The sequence below is a fragment of the Betta splendens genome, chromosome 19 (genome assembly GCF_900634795.4).
Source record: "Betta splendens chromosome 19, fBetSpl5.4, whole genome shotgun sequence".
Classification (NCBI taxonomy): domain Eukaryota; kingdom Metazoa; phylum Chordata; class Actinopteri; order Anabantiformes; family Osphronemidae; genus Betta; species Betta splendens.
Window position 1 is genome coordinate 7901351 of NC_040898.2, and position 15062 is coordinate 7916412.

At 44.1% G+C, this 15062-nt stretch overlaps 2 protein-coding genes and 1 long non-coding RNA gene across 6 annotated transcripts; 1 reads left to right on the top strand and 2 right to left on the bottom strand.

Moving 5' to 3' along the window:
• Positions 1-77: 77 nt before the first annotated feature.
• naglu (N-acetylglucosaminidase, alpha) lies at positions 78-4897 on the bottom strand. The gene is made up of 6 exons (XM_029133361.3): positions 4390-4897; positions 3166-3313; positions 2922-3068; positions 2619-2704; positions 2218-2474; positions 78-2058 (listed from the first exon to the last, which is right to left on the bottom strand). The coding sequence occupies exons 1-6, from the start codon at positions 4800-4802 to the stop codon at positions 854-856; spliced, it is 2256 nt and encodes a 751-aa protein (XP_028989194.1). The 5' UTR covers positions 4803-4897; the 3' UTR covers positions 78-853.
• Positions 4888-13867, top strand: LOC129603458 (uncharacterized). 4 transcript variants are annotated; one of them, XR_008693324.1, is made up of 5 exons: positions 4900-5121; positions 5374-5433; positions 10559-10655; positions 10892-12266; positions 13700-13867. It is a non-coding gene; the product is annotated as an uncharacterized LOC129603458 (long non-coding RNA). The 4 variants fall into 4 exon arrangements; XR_008693323.1 differs by having other exon boundaries at positions 4888-5024; positions 10559-12266; XR_008693321.1 differs by having other exon boundaries at positions 10559-12266.
• Positions 5833-14291, bottom strand: LOC114845404 (signal transducer and activator of transcription 5B-like). Its single transcript, XM_029133360.3, has 18 exons — positions 14163-14291; positions 13861-14017; positions 13661-13750; positions 13356-13533; positions 13132-13262; positions 12800-12951; positions 12396-12551; positions 12065-12244; positions 11716-11803; positions 11435-11557; positions 11212-11304; positions 10852-11058; positions 10571-10665; positions 9829-9971; positions 9508-9663; positions 9320-9371; positions 8955-9062; positions 5833-8760 (listed from the first exon to the last, which is right to left on the bottom strand). The coding sequence occupies exons 1-18, from the start codon at positions 14288-14290 to the stop codon at positions 8637-8639; spliced, it is 2361 nt and encodes a 786-aa protein (XP_028989193.1). The 5' UTR covers position 14291; the 3' UTR covers positions 5833-8636.
• Between the last annotated feature and the right edge of the window lie 771 nt (positions 14292-15062).

Sequence of the window (15062 nt, forward strand, 5' to 3'; positions counted from 1 at the left end):
TGTCACCAGCCCAGTTCTGCACAGGATGAAAGGGGTGATGGATTTTGCAGACAACACAAACAGACACACCTAAGAGGTACAGAATAAAATCATTGTATTGGTCACGAAGCCGTAAGACTTATGACATGCCTGAGAATCACAATAGTTCATTTCATCAAAATACAAAAATAGCTTTTGCAAAAACCAACACCTACAGACGGCAACATAAAATGTGTTACAACAGTCAGTTGTACTCAATCATTAATGTTACAATACTCCTTCATTCTCCCCAAACATAGAAAAGTGTTGCTACTAGAACTAAACTAGCAGCCAGGTTAGAGTAGGTTTTTGTTCCACTAGTTTTTATAAAAATAAATTTGTAAAAAGAACAAAACAACATGCAGGAGTAATAAATGACCCACAACAAGCCTTAGAATTAAACAAATCCCTGTTCAAAAAACCTTTGCAGAAGCTCACTGGCCGTCTTACCGTCTCTACTGTTTGGGAACTAAAAGTCCCAAGAACCACCAGGCAAAGGTGCAGGTTTAAATTCACTTTAGGTCAGTTGATGTGAGGGGATGTGTTAATTTCCTGAGGCTCATCCACTGAACATCTCACTCTGTAAGAAGGAATATGCTGATCAATGCATTGAAAACCATGAAAGCGACACCTGTCATCTGAAGCCATTACCTCCCACTTCCCTTATCTAGAAGACTATATAGTTGAATATAGACTAAGACTAAAGTGAACAGTTCATGTCATCTGTAGTAATTGAGGATTTGATCAAACGGTTTTGGGATAGCCACGTTATACTGGAGGAAGACATTCTTCTTGCTGCAACTTGAGACAAGTTTTTTTTCTCCTACACACGTCATTATAGTCTCTTCAGAGCCTGTGGGTAGTACTTGAGGAAGATCCGGTGGGCGATCTCGTACGTATCGCCCTGAGGCTTGGTTGGGTACTTCCTTTTGTTGAAGATGAACCCTTTTTCTACCTGGAAAACCTCCTGGTTGAAGGCGTCTTGCTTAAAAGGGCGTCCACTGTTCAGACAGTCCACCAGCGTGTGGACGAACAGGGCCCAGCGCTGGGCGTAGTAGTCCTCCATCAGGCCTGCCCACTCTTTGTTGGCGTAGTCCCGAATCTCGCCGTCAGGACCCCACAGTGTGATTTGGTTCCTGGCGTTCATGTCATAGAGCTGCGCCTCGTCCTCGTTGAGGGCCAGGGAGCGTGCCTGCTCCAGCCACCGCCCCAGCAGGAAGTTGCTGTCGCTGCTCAGCAGGCGATTCAGCTCGGGCAGCAGGTCGTAGACGAGCACGCCGCCCGCCGTCAGCAGCTCCGGCAGCCGCTGGTTCCCGTAGGCGTCTGCGATATCCAGGTAAAAGGCTGACGTGAGAACCTGCAGCACCTCCCGGGTCACATCCACCAGGTCGTAACGGAAGGTCTCCTTCGACATGAGGGGGGGCGCTGCCTCTAGAATCAGCTTCCAGGCTTTATACAAGTCGGCCGGGTCGTACCAAAGGCCAGTATTCAGGCGGAAGGACGGCCGGCGCACCAGCGGGCTGTGGTTGTGGTTCAGGTAGCCTGGAATGGTGCAGTTGTAGACGCTGGCAATGAGAAGCTTCCACGCGGCCGCCAGGTTTTCCTGGGTGCTGCCATAGCGGCGCGCCGCATACAGGGACACCCACTTGGACAAGTTGACGGGCTCCTTGCGCCACGCTAGCTCGCTCATCAACTCGTACATCACAGGATTCTGCTCAATCCCCTCGGGCGTCATACCTATGCCCACCATGGTGGAGTTCGGGAAGCTCAGGGCTTTGAAGGGCCCCGAGTTGACGCTCTCCACCGTGCCGTAAAAACCACTGTTCCCTCCAAAGTTATGCAGCATGCACCAGATGAACGGCTGTCCGTAGAAAGACTTGGTGGAGGAGTAAATTGGCTCGGTCTCGGCAAACAAGTCCAACACAATCATTCGTCCGAGGGGTACTCCGTGTAGTAGGGCTTCAATCTGGGCTGGCTTCCAGAAATATGCTTCATTAAAGAACAGCCAGCCTTGCATCAGCCAAATAGCCTGAGGATCCACTGGTGAGAAAAAACAATTTGGATTAGATTAGAGGGGCTGTCTGCCTCAGAGTTGGACAACAGGCCATTTGTGGGTCATCAAACTAGGGCAATTGTTGTACATCCATCCCAAAATATCACCAAGAGACATCAAAGGGCGCTTAAACTGCAGGGACTCACCTGCAGTCATTGAGGCAAAGACAGAGCGGCTGATGGCAGACAGGTAGTCGGGGTCCGAGGACGGCGGTGTCATCTCATTGAAGGTGTCAGTGTTGTAGATGTGATCTGTTCCAAACTGCTTTATCACCTGGGACAGATAGAGGGTACCGATCTGGAGAAAAAGTGGGTCACGAGGGTCCAAGATATAGGAGCACGAGAAGCTGCAGTTGAACCGAGCCCAAGATCCCAATCTGGTCACGTTTGCCTTCGGATACAACCTGTAAGAAAAACAAACACCCAAATGTTTGGAGCAGATTTGGGACTATGGATCATGATGTACAGTTATGGATCAAAGTAGATCAAATCAGAAATCAAAGTATGGCGTTGTGTATGAAGCGGAAAAATGTGCATCCATGAGTCACCTGAGGATTCCTTTGGGAATGTTCCCGGAGAAGGCTGGCAGCACAGGAATCATACCAAAGGCTCTCATTCGCTCCAAGATTTTAAACTGGAAAAACAGAGGAAGAGGCCTAAGGGCTGTGCAACTGTAAAGTATATACACTAGACAAAGAATATATAATTAAACAATGTGTGAAGACGTTTGTTAGAAAAAAAAACGGCTGTTTTGCAGCTCAGTTGGTGTCTACTAGAACCACTAGAGGGAGCCAAACCCACTGTTCTTATTCTGTGCAGAACATTTTAAAAACGTGCTGGAGGTTCCGTACCTGGAGCAGTAGCTGGTTCACGTGCCAGGACTGAGGCAGCGGTCCGCCGAAGCGGAACATGTTCCCCATACGGTTCCAGGCGAGAAACGCAGGGCCGGCGAAGAACTCCTCGATCTCTGACTGGTTGAGGCCGAGAGCGCGGTAAACCTGGGGGGGGACAGGACGTGCAGGAGAAAACTCACCCTCCCTCTTATTGCTGTCAACGCACATATTCTCTCGTAACATCCAGCTGCTTTGACCTCACCTCCTGCCACAGGGCTTCTTGGCCAGTGAAGGCCAGTGGCAGGTTGATTCCGTTGAGCGCCATCCAGTCGATCTCTCTCTCCCACCTGGGCCAGTCCCACCACACCGAGGAGTAACTAAAGGTGCAGACGTTTTGGTAATACCGGAACCTGGGAGCACGAAGACACAATTCAATATCGGAGTCAAACAAAGCTTGAAAATATTGCACTTGCTGCCATTTAAAAAAAGTATTTCTAGACGAATTAAAAGTTAGATTCAAAATGCAAACACTATTAAACGTCCTTGCTTCAGTCTAGTGGGTCGACCATTTGCATCCTGCTTCAGTCAACCTCCACTGTCATGGGAACACCCGACTGTGCCACGCTGGCTGTGGCTTCCTCAATCCAACTACTGTGCACATGACATAACTGGGGTGAGCTGATGCGGGCCTAATTCCACAACAGATAATTGAAGAGCAGGGTGCTTTAAAGGGCCCGCCCGCGCCGCTCGTGTCCGCGGTGCTCGCAGTAAACAATGAAAAAAGGATGTGCGGCGACGCTCCGTTGGTCATGAACCCACAGGTTCTGTTGTGCTGCGCTTCAGGGGAGGGGGGGGGGGGGTTCTGTGGGTTCCGTGCTGCACAGATCACATATCTCCTTCAGCAGTTACTGTACATCAATAAAACTTTGCCTATTAGAATCCTCATAATAACACATTATTCACATGTGATTTTTCAGATTCTTCATTTTCTTTTAACAGGTGAGGTGGTGATGTTGTGTGAGACGCCTCTGATACAGCTATAGGAAACAACATTTACCAGAAAGGTGCACATACCATACACTCTTCCTGATGACCACGGTTCAATTAAAAAGCGTAAACAGCAGTAGAGGCTGATTCTACAGAGCTCCTCTATTCTGGTTGATCACACTTTACATGTAACATTACTGACGCTGCTGAACAGGTTTAAAAGCCTGATCTGCTGACAATTATCCAACCCAGCGGAGATGAATAGGTGTTCTGTTGTGTTTAGTGTTACACAACGTTTAGAAGTCATTTGGATGCTTTCTGTTCAGCATTTGAGCTTCACCACGATCAGTTTTGTTTACATTTCTCACTTTACTTCCTGTAAAACCCCGGAGCTCTGAACCTGTGGATGATTAACTCAAACTAAACACGGAGCAACTCATCACCACCATCATCATCATCATCACCATCATCAGATGTGTCGTCGCGGCTTCGCGCTGACCTGTGCTGGGTGTTGATGCGCAGCACGCCGGTGAGCCTGGGCAGCGGACTGGGCAGAGCCACCTGGTTCCCGGACCACGAAACATGGCAGTTGCAGAAGTACTTGAGGTAGTTGTAGATGCCGGAAGCCACGGCCACGCCGGTGCTGCCCACGGCCACTACCTTGTTGCTCTTGCTGGAGCGGAGCTCGCACACGTCCAGGCTGTCGTTGGAGAGGCTCCGGTTCACCGACACCACGAACTCCGCGGACCTGTTGCCGAGCAGGCGGCGCAGCAGCCCCGCCACCGCTCTGCCCTGCGCCTTGTCGCTCGCTTGCGGTTTGATGTGCTCCAAAGTGCGAAACGTGCAGTGTGCGGCGACAAACAGGCAGCAGGCGAAGGCCAGGACCAGGCTGCAGCTGCTCCTCGGCGACATTTTTGCCCGGCCGGTCACGCGAAGGTCGACTTTCCCACCGCAGCACACGTTTGAAAACAAGTTTATTTGTCCATTTGTAGACAACCAGGAAGCGTCGCTTTACTCAAAGGCTGCTGGCCAATCACAGAGGGAGGTGCTGCCTCGGGGAAAGCTCTCAGCCAATCAGAGGAGAGAGGGGGAGAGGTTGCGCTTCTCGCATAAACCAAAGTGCAGATTTGTCAGGTGATCGAGCTGTCATATGATGACTACGGTATCTAAATGTCACAAGGTCTATGTGCAATGAAACAACAACTCAGTGGGCGTGAAACAAAGACTGATGGTTGGTTGGTAAAGTGTGATTATGTTGTTGTATTTCTGTATGTATATTTTCACTTTTTTTTCTTTTTTACTTACGACATATTTTCCCATAATAATTTAAAATTCCATCATATGTTATCTTACTGCAAAGTGGAAACCCTTTTTTTTTTCTTTTCACCTTTCCCATGTTACCTGAATGCAGCACCAGCCATACACACCTGTGTTGTAATTGTCTGCAAGTTGAATCATGGCATCTACATGTCTTTCTTCTTAGGTCAAAACGTTTCCATCAGTCTGAAGAAAGAGGTCTGAGATCACAAGTTGAACGATACAGGTTGGTTTCACTTCACCCGTGACTTGAATAGTTGTTAAGTGGATGAGGAAGGTGTTAGAGCAGTTTGTCAGCTTTACAGTAAAAACACTACAGTTTGCTGCTCCTCCTGTTTGTTGGTGTCTGCTCTTTGGGGTGTTTATTGGTTTGTGGCGTTTTCCAAAAATCTTTTCGATTCGCTTCTCAGAAGCTCCAGTCGCCCAAGAATGTTTTCTACTTGGTGGTTCAGCGTGTGTGGCTCTTAGTTCATAGTGGAAGTCGAACAATACGTAGATACTGATCAATGTGAGTGATTTCTGCCAGCCGGCAGTCAAACTCATCCCTTATATAATATAACAAATCCGTTGTGTATAACATATATAACATTAAACACAAAACACAAAAAGGAGATGGATTAGTTAAAAAAAAATCTTTATTTTCATGTTTCCACATCAAACGTTCAAAAATTAAAATGTAGCAAACTGGACATAAAAAATGAAATCCCTGAACAACACAGACTGAACAGGAGCCAGCAAACACACAGTGAGCTGGAAAACTAAATAACATATTAAGACGTACACTCCTTCAACGGCAGTACTACTGATTCAGTTCACCCAGTCACAGACGCTTATTTAAAATGACTTAAGATCCCTTATACACTTGACTCATCTATTATCTGACTAACTTCACAGTGACCTTTCCTGAGGCGTTCACTTCCCTTCTGGCTGTTTGTTCTGAAAGACACTGAACATTCATAGTTTGAAATTTATTGTCGTAGGAGGTTACTGGCAGCGTCCAGTATGGACAGTGATGTTCCTTAACAATCCACACAGCACAAATACATTCACTGAGCCTCTGGACAATGCACAGAATCTCTGTAGAAACACACTCATGAAGTTTTCAGGATTAATATGATTTTAGAAGAAGCTGCATCTTCATGACTGGCGCCATGATGAAACTCTTAGCGTCCCATCACATTACCAGAAACAGAGCCCAACACAATCTGTATTTATTCACAAGCTGTGTCACTGCAATGATTATTTAATACAAGTTGAGTACTTTATCCACAAAAAGTTATCAGAAAGTACTTTGCCACTTTTAAACTTCATGTGACATTACGAATCTGACAGTAAACTGAATTTTTATGTTTTCTGTGGACTAGACAACCCATTAAAGAAATCATAAACATAAAATCACCTTGTTAAAAATAGTTAGTCAGTTGTAATCAGTTGGTGTCAGATTATACAAAAACAAATGAACCAAAAAAATATGACCAACTCTGAACTATAAGCATGTTGCCATGGATCCCCATAGCCAGATAACAGACTGGAGCTTTTAAGACAGCACATACAAAACGGTTAAGCTTCAAATATGACAGTCAATACATGAAACATCTTTAGGGTTTGATGTGGACATGTCAAAGTTTGTTCCACACAGTAACAACAAATGCTTTTGAATCAAACTGCTGGAACTGTTCTAATAACAGTTTTAGGATGAAGTCGAGTGAGGGCTCCTACGAGCTGAACATGGAGCTGTTTGGGCTTGGTCCGGTTCTACAGTACAGAGCAGCAATGTAATACCGTGCTCACCTGAGGCCATTCTGTTCACACAGGATTACTGGTGTTACTGGTGTGTGATGTAAAGGGAGAGTGTGGACTTTTCGGCCTTATGGCGACTGCAGATTGTCATACAGTAAACGTTGTACAAATGTGTACAGTGACAGGTAGATCCATGCTCACAGTGATGCAGCGACTGAAAAGGTTTTGAAAGAATGTGAAATATGGAATAAACAGTTTACCAATTGGTCAGAAGGGGGTGAATACACTGCGGGACGTGGAGTTAGATGTTAACTGGTGAGCAGATCAGGAGTTATTTGTTGCCATGTTTCATTGACCAAGGCACTGAAGTACAGACACCATCTGCATTATGTAAACTAAGGCACAGTAACATGTTCTGGCACCACTAACTAATCAGGATTAAGCCGATAAAATGCAAAACATGCATTAAACTCTAATAATGAGCAAAGGGCTACAGACACAGATAATAAAAAGCAATGTGACATTAAAAAGTCTTTAAATCAATAGGATTCGTGACTCCACATTAAAGCTTAAAACTATTTGAAGCTTTGAACAAACAGAAAACCGCTTAAAGAAAATGTATAAAAAGCTATTTAAGTAAAACAAATCATCCTTGAGGAAGATGAATTTATTAGTAATATGTTCAATCAAGTTTAGAGCAATCAGCCCTACTTGGCCATGTAGAATGACTTCTATGTATGTGTTTAATGAATTACAGAATTTATAGGAAAACTCTGTGTAAACACACCAGGGCTGCTTCTGAGTCTCTGAGATCTTTTACAACACAGGGCATCACCTCAGCACAGCTGAGTCCACTGTACTTGTTTCTAAACAGGCTCTACTGTGAGGTGCCAGCATGAACGGCAACGCTGGGTATCTTAGGAATGCTGCTCTTGGTTTTCAGTGCGTTTGCTGAGTCACAGGAGTTCAATCTTAGTTGAACGAACAAATCTCTGGAAAACGTATTGGATGTGCAGAGGGTTTGTGTAAAACCTCAGCTTCATTGACCTCTACTGTGCGTTTAGGTTGAAACCTGTTTTAAAGCTAAAGCTGCAGCTATTCTAATGCCATCAATCAGGAAAATGTGGGAAATGGAGGAGAATTTAAATTGCCGATGGCCAGTGAAAATAACAGCTTGCCTTGCACAATATTGCATAGACTATGTAGATACTACTAAGAACTATGGACTAATGTTCTCTGCAATACAGGAAATATCTTGATTTATCATCACATGACTGTGTCCAAGAAGGAAAACAACCGAAAGAGAAGCCGGTTTTTCTAGGGTGAATTGTTATGCAACATTTAATGGTGCCAGCTCAAACCTCATCAGGCACATATTAATGCAAAGCTTACATAAAACAAATGTTGTCTCAGTTTTGTATAAAAATCCCATTTACAAAAACCAGCATTATAACCCATGACAAACGGGAAACTAGGAAACATTAACACCCAATTAAAATGCTATAAAAACAGGTTTACTTGTTCTGCAGAGAAAGGCAGTTACACAGATATAAAGACCGCTTCTCCTCTGGGCAGCTAATAGTTAATTGTCACTGTTTAGCCCTAGCAGCTGTCCAAAGAGCATCCCAGGTTTAGTTGTTTCTGTTGCTTATACTAAAGAAAACCTGACGGTGTGCAGCTGCTTCAGGTTCAGGACTGCTGACTGCTCCACTGGTTGGCCATTGGCCTGCGGAGCAGCTCCTCCACGTGACGGGCTACATCCATCGTGTCCTCCAGGTCAAAGTCTCCGTCCGGATCCAACATGGTGTCATTGCTACCAGAAAAGATGCAGAGCGGGTATAATGTTATTATTAGTTTTACAAAAGTCTTTTTAGAGCATGATTTAAAACCATAAAGCAAGTGTAGGTTTATATTTTTAGACTGATTTGTTACACACACCACCTGCCTCATTTCTTTTTTTTTTATTATTTTATCATTAGCAGATGTAGGGGAAGTTGAGATACTTACATAGCTGGGTAAACACCGAAGTTGTTGGGGTGGCTCACAGAAGGAGAGGCTGTCTGGTCCATAAATGTAGGCGTTCCTCCGCTGGGCTCAGGGTTTGGGGAAGTAAATCTGTCAAAAACACGCAAAGACATTCCAGACTACGTTTAAGGATCTTGTCCTTATATGCTGCCACAATGGAGTTGAAATAAATGTCTCTTATAGATTTATGTTTTTCACCCTCCCTGACTTCTATTGAGATCTCCAGATGATTTAAATTAGGAGCTTCAGTCTAACTATGTTTAAGATTTGACAAATGTTGATTACCCTCTAGGAGTTGCGTAGTGACAAGTATGAGGAGATATGGAAAAAAGTAAAAATGGACTTACTCTGGCACAACTTGTTTGATCTCTGGTTTTACATATCCATCCACTGCTTTTGCTGCAAGAGAACCACCACTTTAGTGTAAATTCATCTATGTGTCAGAAATCGGAGGGGAACATCTACCTAAACATTTGCAGATTTATTTATTTGCCACAGGGCAGTGATGTGAAGAGAAAGTAAAGCTGATACGTACAGAGCGGAGGTGTGTAGTATTTAGCGAAAACCTCATCTTTAGGTCGGTCAGGGTAGAGAAACAGAAGGTGATTCAGGTCACTGATGCGATCGGCCAGGGAGCGAATAGAGAAGTCCTTAGTTGTGTAAGGCAACAGATTCCAGACCAACCTTTCACCTTGCATAAAACAGAAAGAGTCAATGATTACAGTGTTTATTACACTACTGCGTAACTGAACTAAGTTGGTTGTAAGTAAGATGAGAATGAAGAAATAAGTATATTGTATGGCAACATACCGTCAGAAGATATTATATTTGCTTCATCCTCAACCACATTCAGTACCTGATTTGTTGGGATTCTCAGCTACCCAGGCGATGGTGATGCCCCCGATCTCAGAGTCACTGAACCGGAGCAGGAAGGTGCCGTTGGGTTTGGACATCAGCATGTCTTGTGCCTGTTGCTTGTTTACAAAGCCCAGAATGGCCCTGAAAAAAGAAAAGCACATTTTAATTGTATTATGTTAAGTATGATTTCCCCTTTTCAGCCTGAACCGAAGTTGATATCACTGATGCATCTTAGAACAGTGATAGAACAGCAGTCAACTGTAGTAATGTAATGTATGGATTTCTGTGTTGCAGAGCTTGGTTTCAATAAACCTCTAGAATGTTAGTCATTACCACAGTCACCTCATGACAAGGACACTTATGACAAACACACTTTTGTAGAAGTAGAACATTTTCTCTGCCAAGAACTTTGCGTATTTTAGTATGTAATGAAATCTAGGTTGGCTGTGTTGGGTGGTCTTTGTGTGTGACATTACTATTGAGTGGGAGTCCAAGTGTCAGACCTCCAGCATTAGACTAGACAGAGCAATGACCACCACCTTCCCACTCGCTATTAAGATACTTTTGACTGTACAAACCGTTTGAGAACCAAAAGTAATTTAGAGATTGTGGGAAACACTTGAGCATTTCTTGAGGAATGTTTGCTACTCTTTATCCTTTTTGTTTTCATGATAGACTGTCTTACCTCAATTATAATGTGATATTGTTTTAATACTAATTTTATGCAGAAAGACAATTACCCATCATTCCAGTGAGGCTTGAGGTGTTTTTTCATGAGTTCCACGACTCCATCAAACCACTGCCAAAAGGTGAAGTTGCGTCCAGGTAGGCTCTCCTGTATAAATATACACATTCCATCATTAATCCATTGTTTTACACATTTAAAAATTAGCTGGGCAAAGGTTTAGTTGTTGTACAATGTAGACAACACACAGTAGATTCTGTAGCCAGGAAACATTAACAAAGCAAATACATTTAACCTTTGTAGTCAGTTGTTTAAACATAGAAATGCTGGACTCACTCGATTGAACTGGGCCCATGTTATGGTCATGTTACGGTAGTCCTCAGGGTTGTTGCTGCTGCTTGTAAAAGCCTTCTGTGCCAAGAAGACCAGGTTATCCTCTGACAGGCCTCGACCACTATGCATCTCTGCCTTGTACTTCATATCAAGGGCCTCGCACAGCTGTGGCCACAGGACCTTGTCCGGCACAACAAATGGTACCCTGCCCTGTTAAGAAAGACGAAATTGGGAAAATTATGTTGCTGAGGAATTCCAAGTGTATGTGGCAAGTAAAAATAAAGGGGGGGTGATGAAGGTATAAAAAAGCTATAGGGTGGGTGTGTATTTCTAAAACAAATAGCTGATGAGCTGACAACTTACTGGCTCAGCAAAGGCATTGTCCCACAGTACTGTTGCTGTGGCATTGTTGTCCTGACTGCCATGCACGATCACTACCACGGGCAGCGATAAAGTCTGCAGGTAATGGACAAGAAAACAGGAAAAGATTAAAATAGTAAGAATATTATGAGGATTTTCTAACTATTGCTAGAAAGCGTTATTTGGGTACTACTCAAGTGCAAAACATCAGAAGTCACGTGATTACTTTGACATGGAAGACCAGTTCATTGCCCCCAACACTGAACTGCGATTCAAACAGAACAGTGAACTTTTCCTCCGTCACTGACTCCGCACCTCTTCTGTCCGAACGCTTGATCCGCTTTAGTGACTGCAAATCACACAGGAAAGGAAAAAAGACCTAAGGGGCTGTCTCGGGTATATGCTGAATATAGTCAGTATTCAGTGTCATAGATGCTGCTTCCTTTGGACTAAGGGGGAAAGCGAAACCAAAAGCCAAAGAGACCAAAACCATCCTAAAGATCTCACCATGTTTCTGAAGTGAGCACTGAGGGTGCCGGTGGCTTGATGATATTCCATCACACAGTTGTTGTTGAGGATTTCTCCACTGCTTTCACTGAAAACATAAGGCAAAGCTTTTTTTAAGACACACAGTGGCACAGTGACTGTAGCTGTAGATCAACAGATAAGGATGACACATTTAATCTGCTAATCTCACGCTAAGACTATACCACCATACAATTATTGTAGTAGCTTGCAAACTATTGTCTTTTACTACCTACAAACAAAGTCCCCACTCTTTACTACTTTGCATTGGCCACTGATGCACAATATATTTTAACAATGTTTGAGACATATTTTGAGACTTGTGCTTTACCTGTGTGTGCTCTCATTCTTCAGCAGAGCTTTGGCCTGCTGCTCACTAACAATGACAGCTTTGACCTGTGGTGGGTTCATGTGGACGTTCAGCTTCCCTCCCACCAGAAGGCGCACGATGGCTGCAAACTTGGTCTGGGTCTTTAAAACCTGGGGAGGCTGTTTCTCGATGATGAAGGTGCTGAACGAAAAAGGAAAAAACAGTAAGTTTGGCTGCATTGTGTTTTCACAGACGTGAACGACAATGAAATTCATTATAAGAATTATATACTTAATTAGGTACACTTGTTCACACACAGTGTTTACCATGTATACGTAGTAACAATTCATACCTGGTAACTAGGGCAGAGATAATATCTGTGATGTCACTGTTAAGTTTGCTCAGTAGCTCTTCCATTGGGCCTGGCAGAGGAAGCTGCTGAGTTAAATGCTCACAGCGTCGAATTTGTTGTCTGTTTTGCCAGATAAGGTCAGCCAGCTTCTCACACCTTGTGAACAAGGATCAGTAATAAAGGAAAAACACAAGAATCATTCACTATTCCTCTACATTCCTCTACACAGTGCTCATCGAAATGAACAAGATTAGGCGAAATAACCGAAATACCTTACTTTATAATGCCACAAACCCTAGCAGTAGCTGTCCTGAAATTATAAATCTAAACATACCTGTACAATTTCATTAAATCACAGCCATCCAATACGCAGTGTAATAGGTCAAATATTATTAACGCTTTACCAGGACTGGAGAACATCCAGTCCCCCTTCATGAGGACCCCCGTTCCCAGCCAGCTGCTGCCTCCTCTTCCACTGGATGAGCTCCTCATCCAGAATTAGAGTCTGCTGCTTTCGTAGCAAACCCAGGGTTTTCTGGTGTTGTTCTGACAAGTTCTGCAAACACGCAAGTATCACATGCTAAGAAACCTGAATACTGTATGTTACAGTACACATCATAACACTCACTTGACATGATTTGTCAAGTACATGATTTGAAGTACTTGATTTGTATCATACACACTCCAGGTTCCAATGTTTAGACCTGTATGTGATGTATTTTTAGTGTCTTCATACCAGTCTATATTTCTGTAGTGTGCTGGCCTCTCTGGTGAGCCAGGCCTCCACAGTAGACCTCTTGCTCTGTAGGCTGGTCTCTCGCTGCGTGCGCTCAGCGGGAGGCAGTGAAGACAAGCTACTCAGCTGGGCTGGAAATCAACAGGCAGATGGGACATCGCGAACATAAGATAGGTCTCCTCTAGATAAACTTTAATGCTTGATTAGTACACATGTGTAATGACCCTGGATGCGCAGGTTCTCCTGGTACTGGATGATAAAGTATTCCTGGCTGTGCTGCAGCTTTCGCAGTTCGTTCTCCGTCTCCTGTGTGGCCAAGCGCAGTTCCTCAAAAGCCTGGTTGATCTGCTGGTGCCGCTGTGACAGGCTGTCCATAGCCTGAGCCCCGCTTCCAGAGCTGGCCTAACACAGATTATGAGAAAAGTTCAGATGTTTCTTTAACTTTATGATTTATTGCCTACAGTTATTTCATTTTTGTCTCAACAGCTGTCAAAATCTCTGCTCATAATGGCCCATATTCAGTACTTACATTTGTTGCTTCCTGAACCAGCCTCTGTTCTGATTGCAGGATGTGTTTAATGCAGCGCACCAGCTCCAAAGGACAGCGGTCATAAGTGCTCTGAAGAGATACCACAAAATCAGTTTTCAGACAATTTAATGTGTCTATGTCTACTAAACACGGTTTGTGGGCAGGCTTCTTTCTCTTGTTTATTTATTGCTGACTATTACCTTGAGCTGAGTGGCGTAGTGGCCCAGCTTGATCTTGAGCAGAAAGCCATCCTCTCCTCCCTGAAGCTGGGCTTTCCTCTGCAGCTCAGCAACAAGGTTGTCAAGCAGACGCTTGGCTTTAGCCTCCTCTGCTGGGTTGTCCAACTCCACCGAATCCCTGTAAAACAAAGCTCGTCCTTAAGTTGCACAGCAAAAAGCAATTAAATTAAGAAAAGCACACAAATCTCTCTTCATAAATTATAAATCAGGTTAAACGCAGGCCGCGAGACACCAGAAAAGACATAAATATCAGTGTTGCATACCAGAGCTGGCTCTCAATCCACTGGGCCAGATAATGTCGCACCTCGATGGGGAAGTGTTGGCCATATAGAGCCTGCATCTGGTGTAACGCCTCACCCTGCAGCTGCTGGGCCTGAATCCACATGGCCATGGTGCTTCTGTGCAAGCAGAAGTGTGGCAGCGGAAAGCAGAATGATTTGAAACTGGAACAACGTTTTCGATGGAAAGAAAGAGACTTCTTGGAATATTATGAAGTGAAATCAGCCTATTTGTGTTAGCATAAATAGATAGACTAGTGATATGACCCAATAGGAAGCAAAGAGCTGTCCTGCCCTCTTTAGGTCGATCGAAAATCCCTCACAAAACCTGAAACAATTGTAAAACTGTAGCTGAAAACACTTTAGCTGGGACTTTCCTCTTCTATTTAGTAGAATAATTGAAGGTCTTTTATTTCATTTAATACAGCACTTTATTGAGCCCATGAGAAAAGTCTTGACAACACTTTGTCATCAAGTGATCAATGAGTTTCAACCATGTAACATGTAACGTTTCTTAGACTGTATTACACAGTTATTACTAAAAGACGTCAAGCATTTTTATTTCAACAATTAAAAGCCGTAATAACTAATATTGGCCAGTAATAGTCTTATTGCATAGTTTCTATGTTTCGGTACGAGTTTATTGAAAGGAGGAGGCTTGAGGGGCTTGATCTCTCAATAACTTTTCACATATAGCTTAGCGTGCTAACATCATTTTACAGCGACGCTGCCTCGATGGGAACCCGTTTACATTAAGCGGACTTGGAAATGGCCACCGACGATTACTGCTGAACGCACGAACAACTGCTGAGTGGGAAGGTGGGGAGTTACCGTCGCGTCTGCTCCTCGGGCAGCGCAGCGTTAGCGGCTAACTGCTCTAGCTAG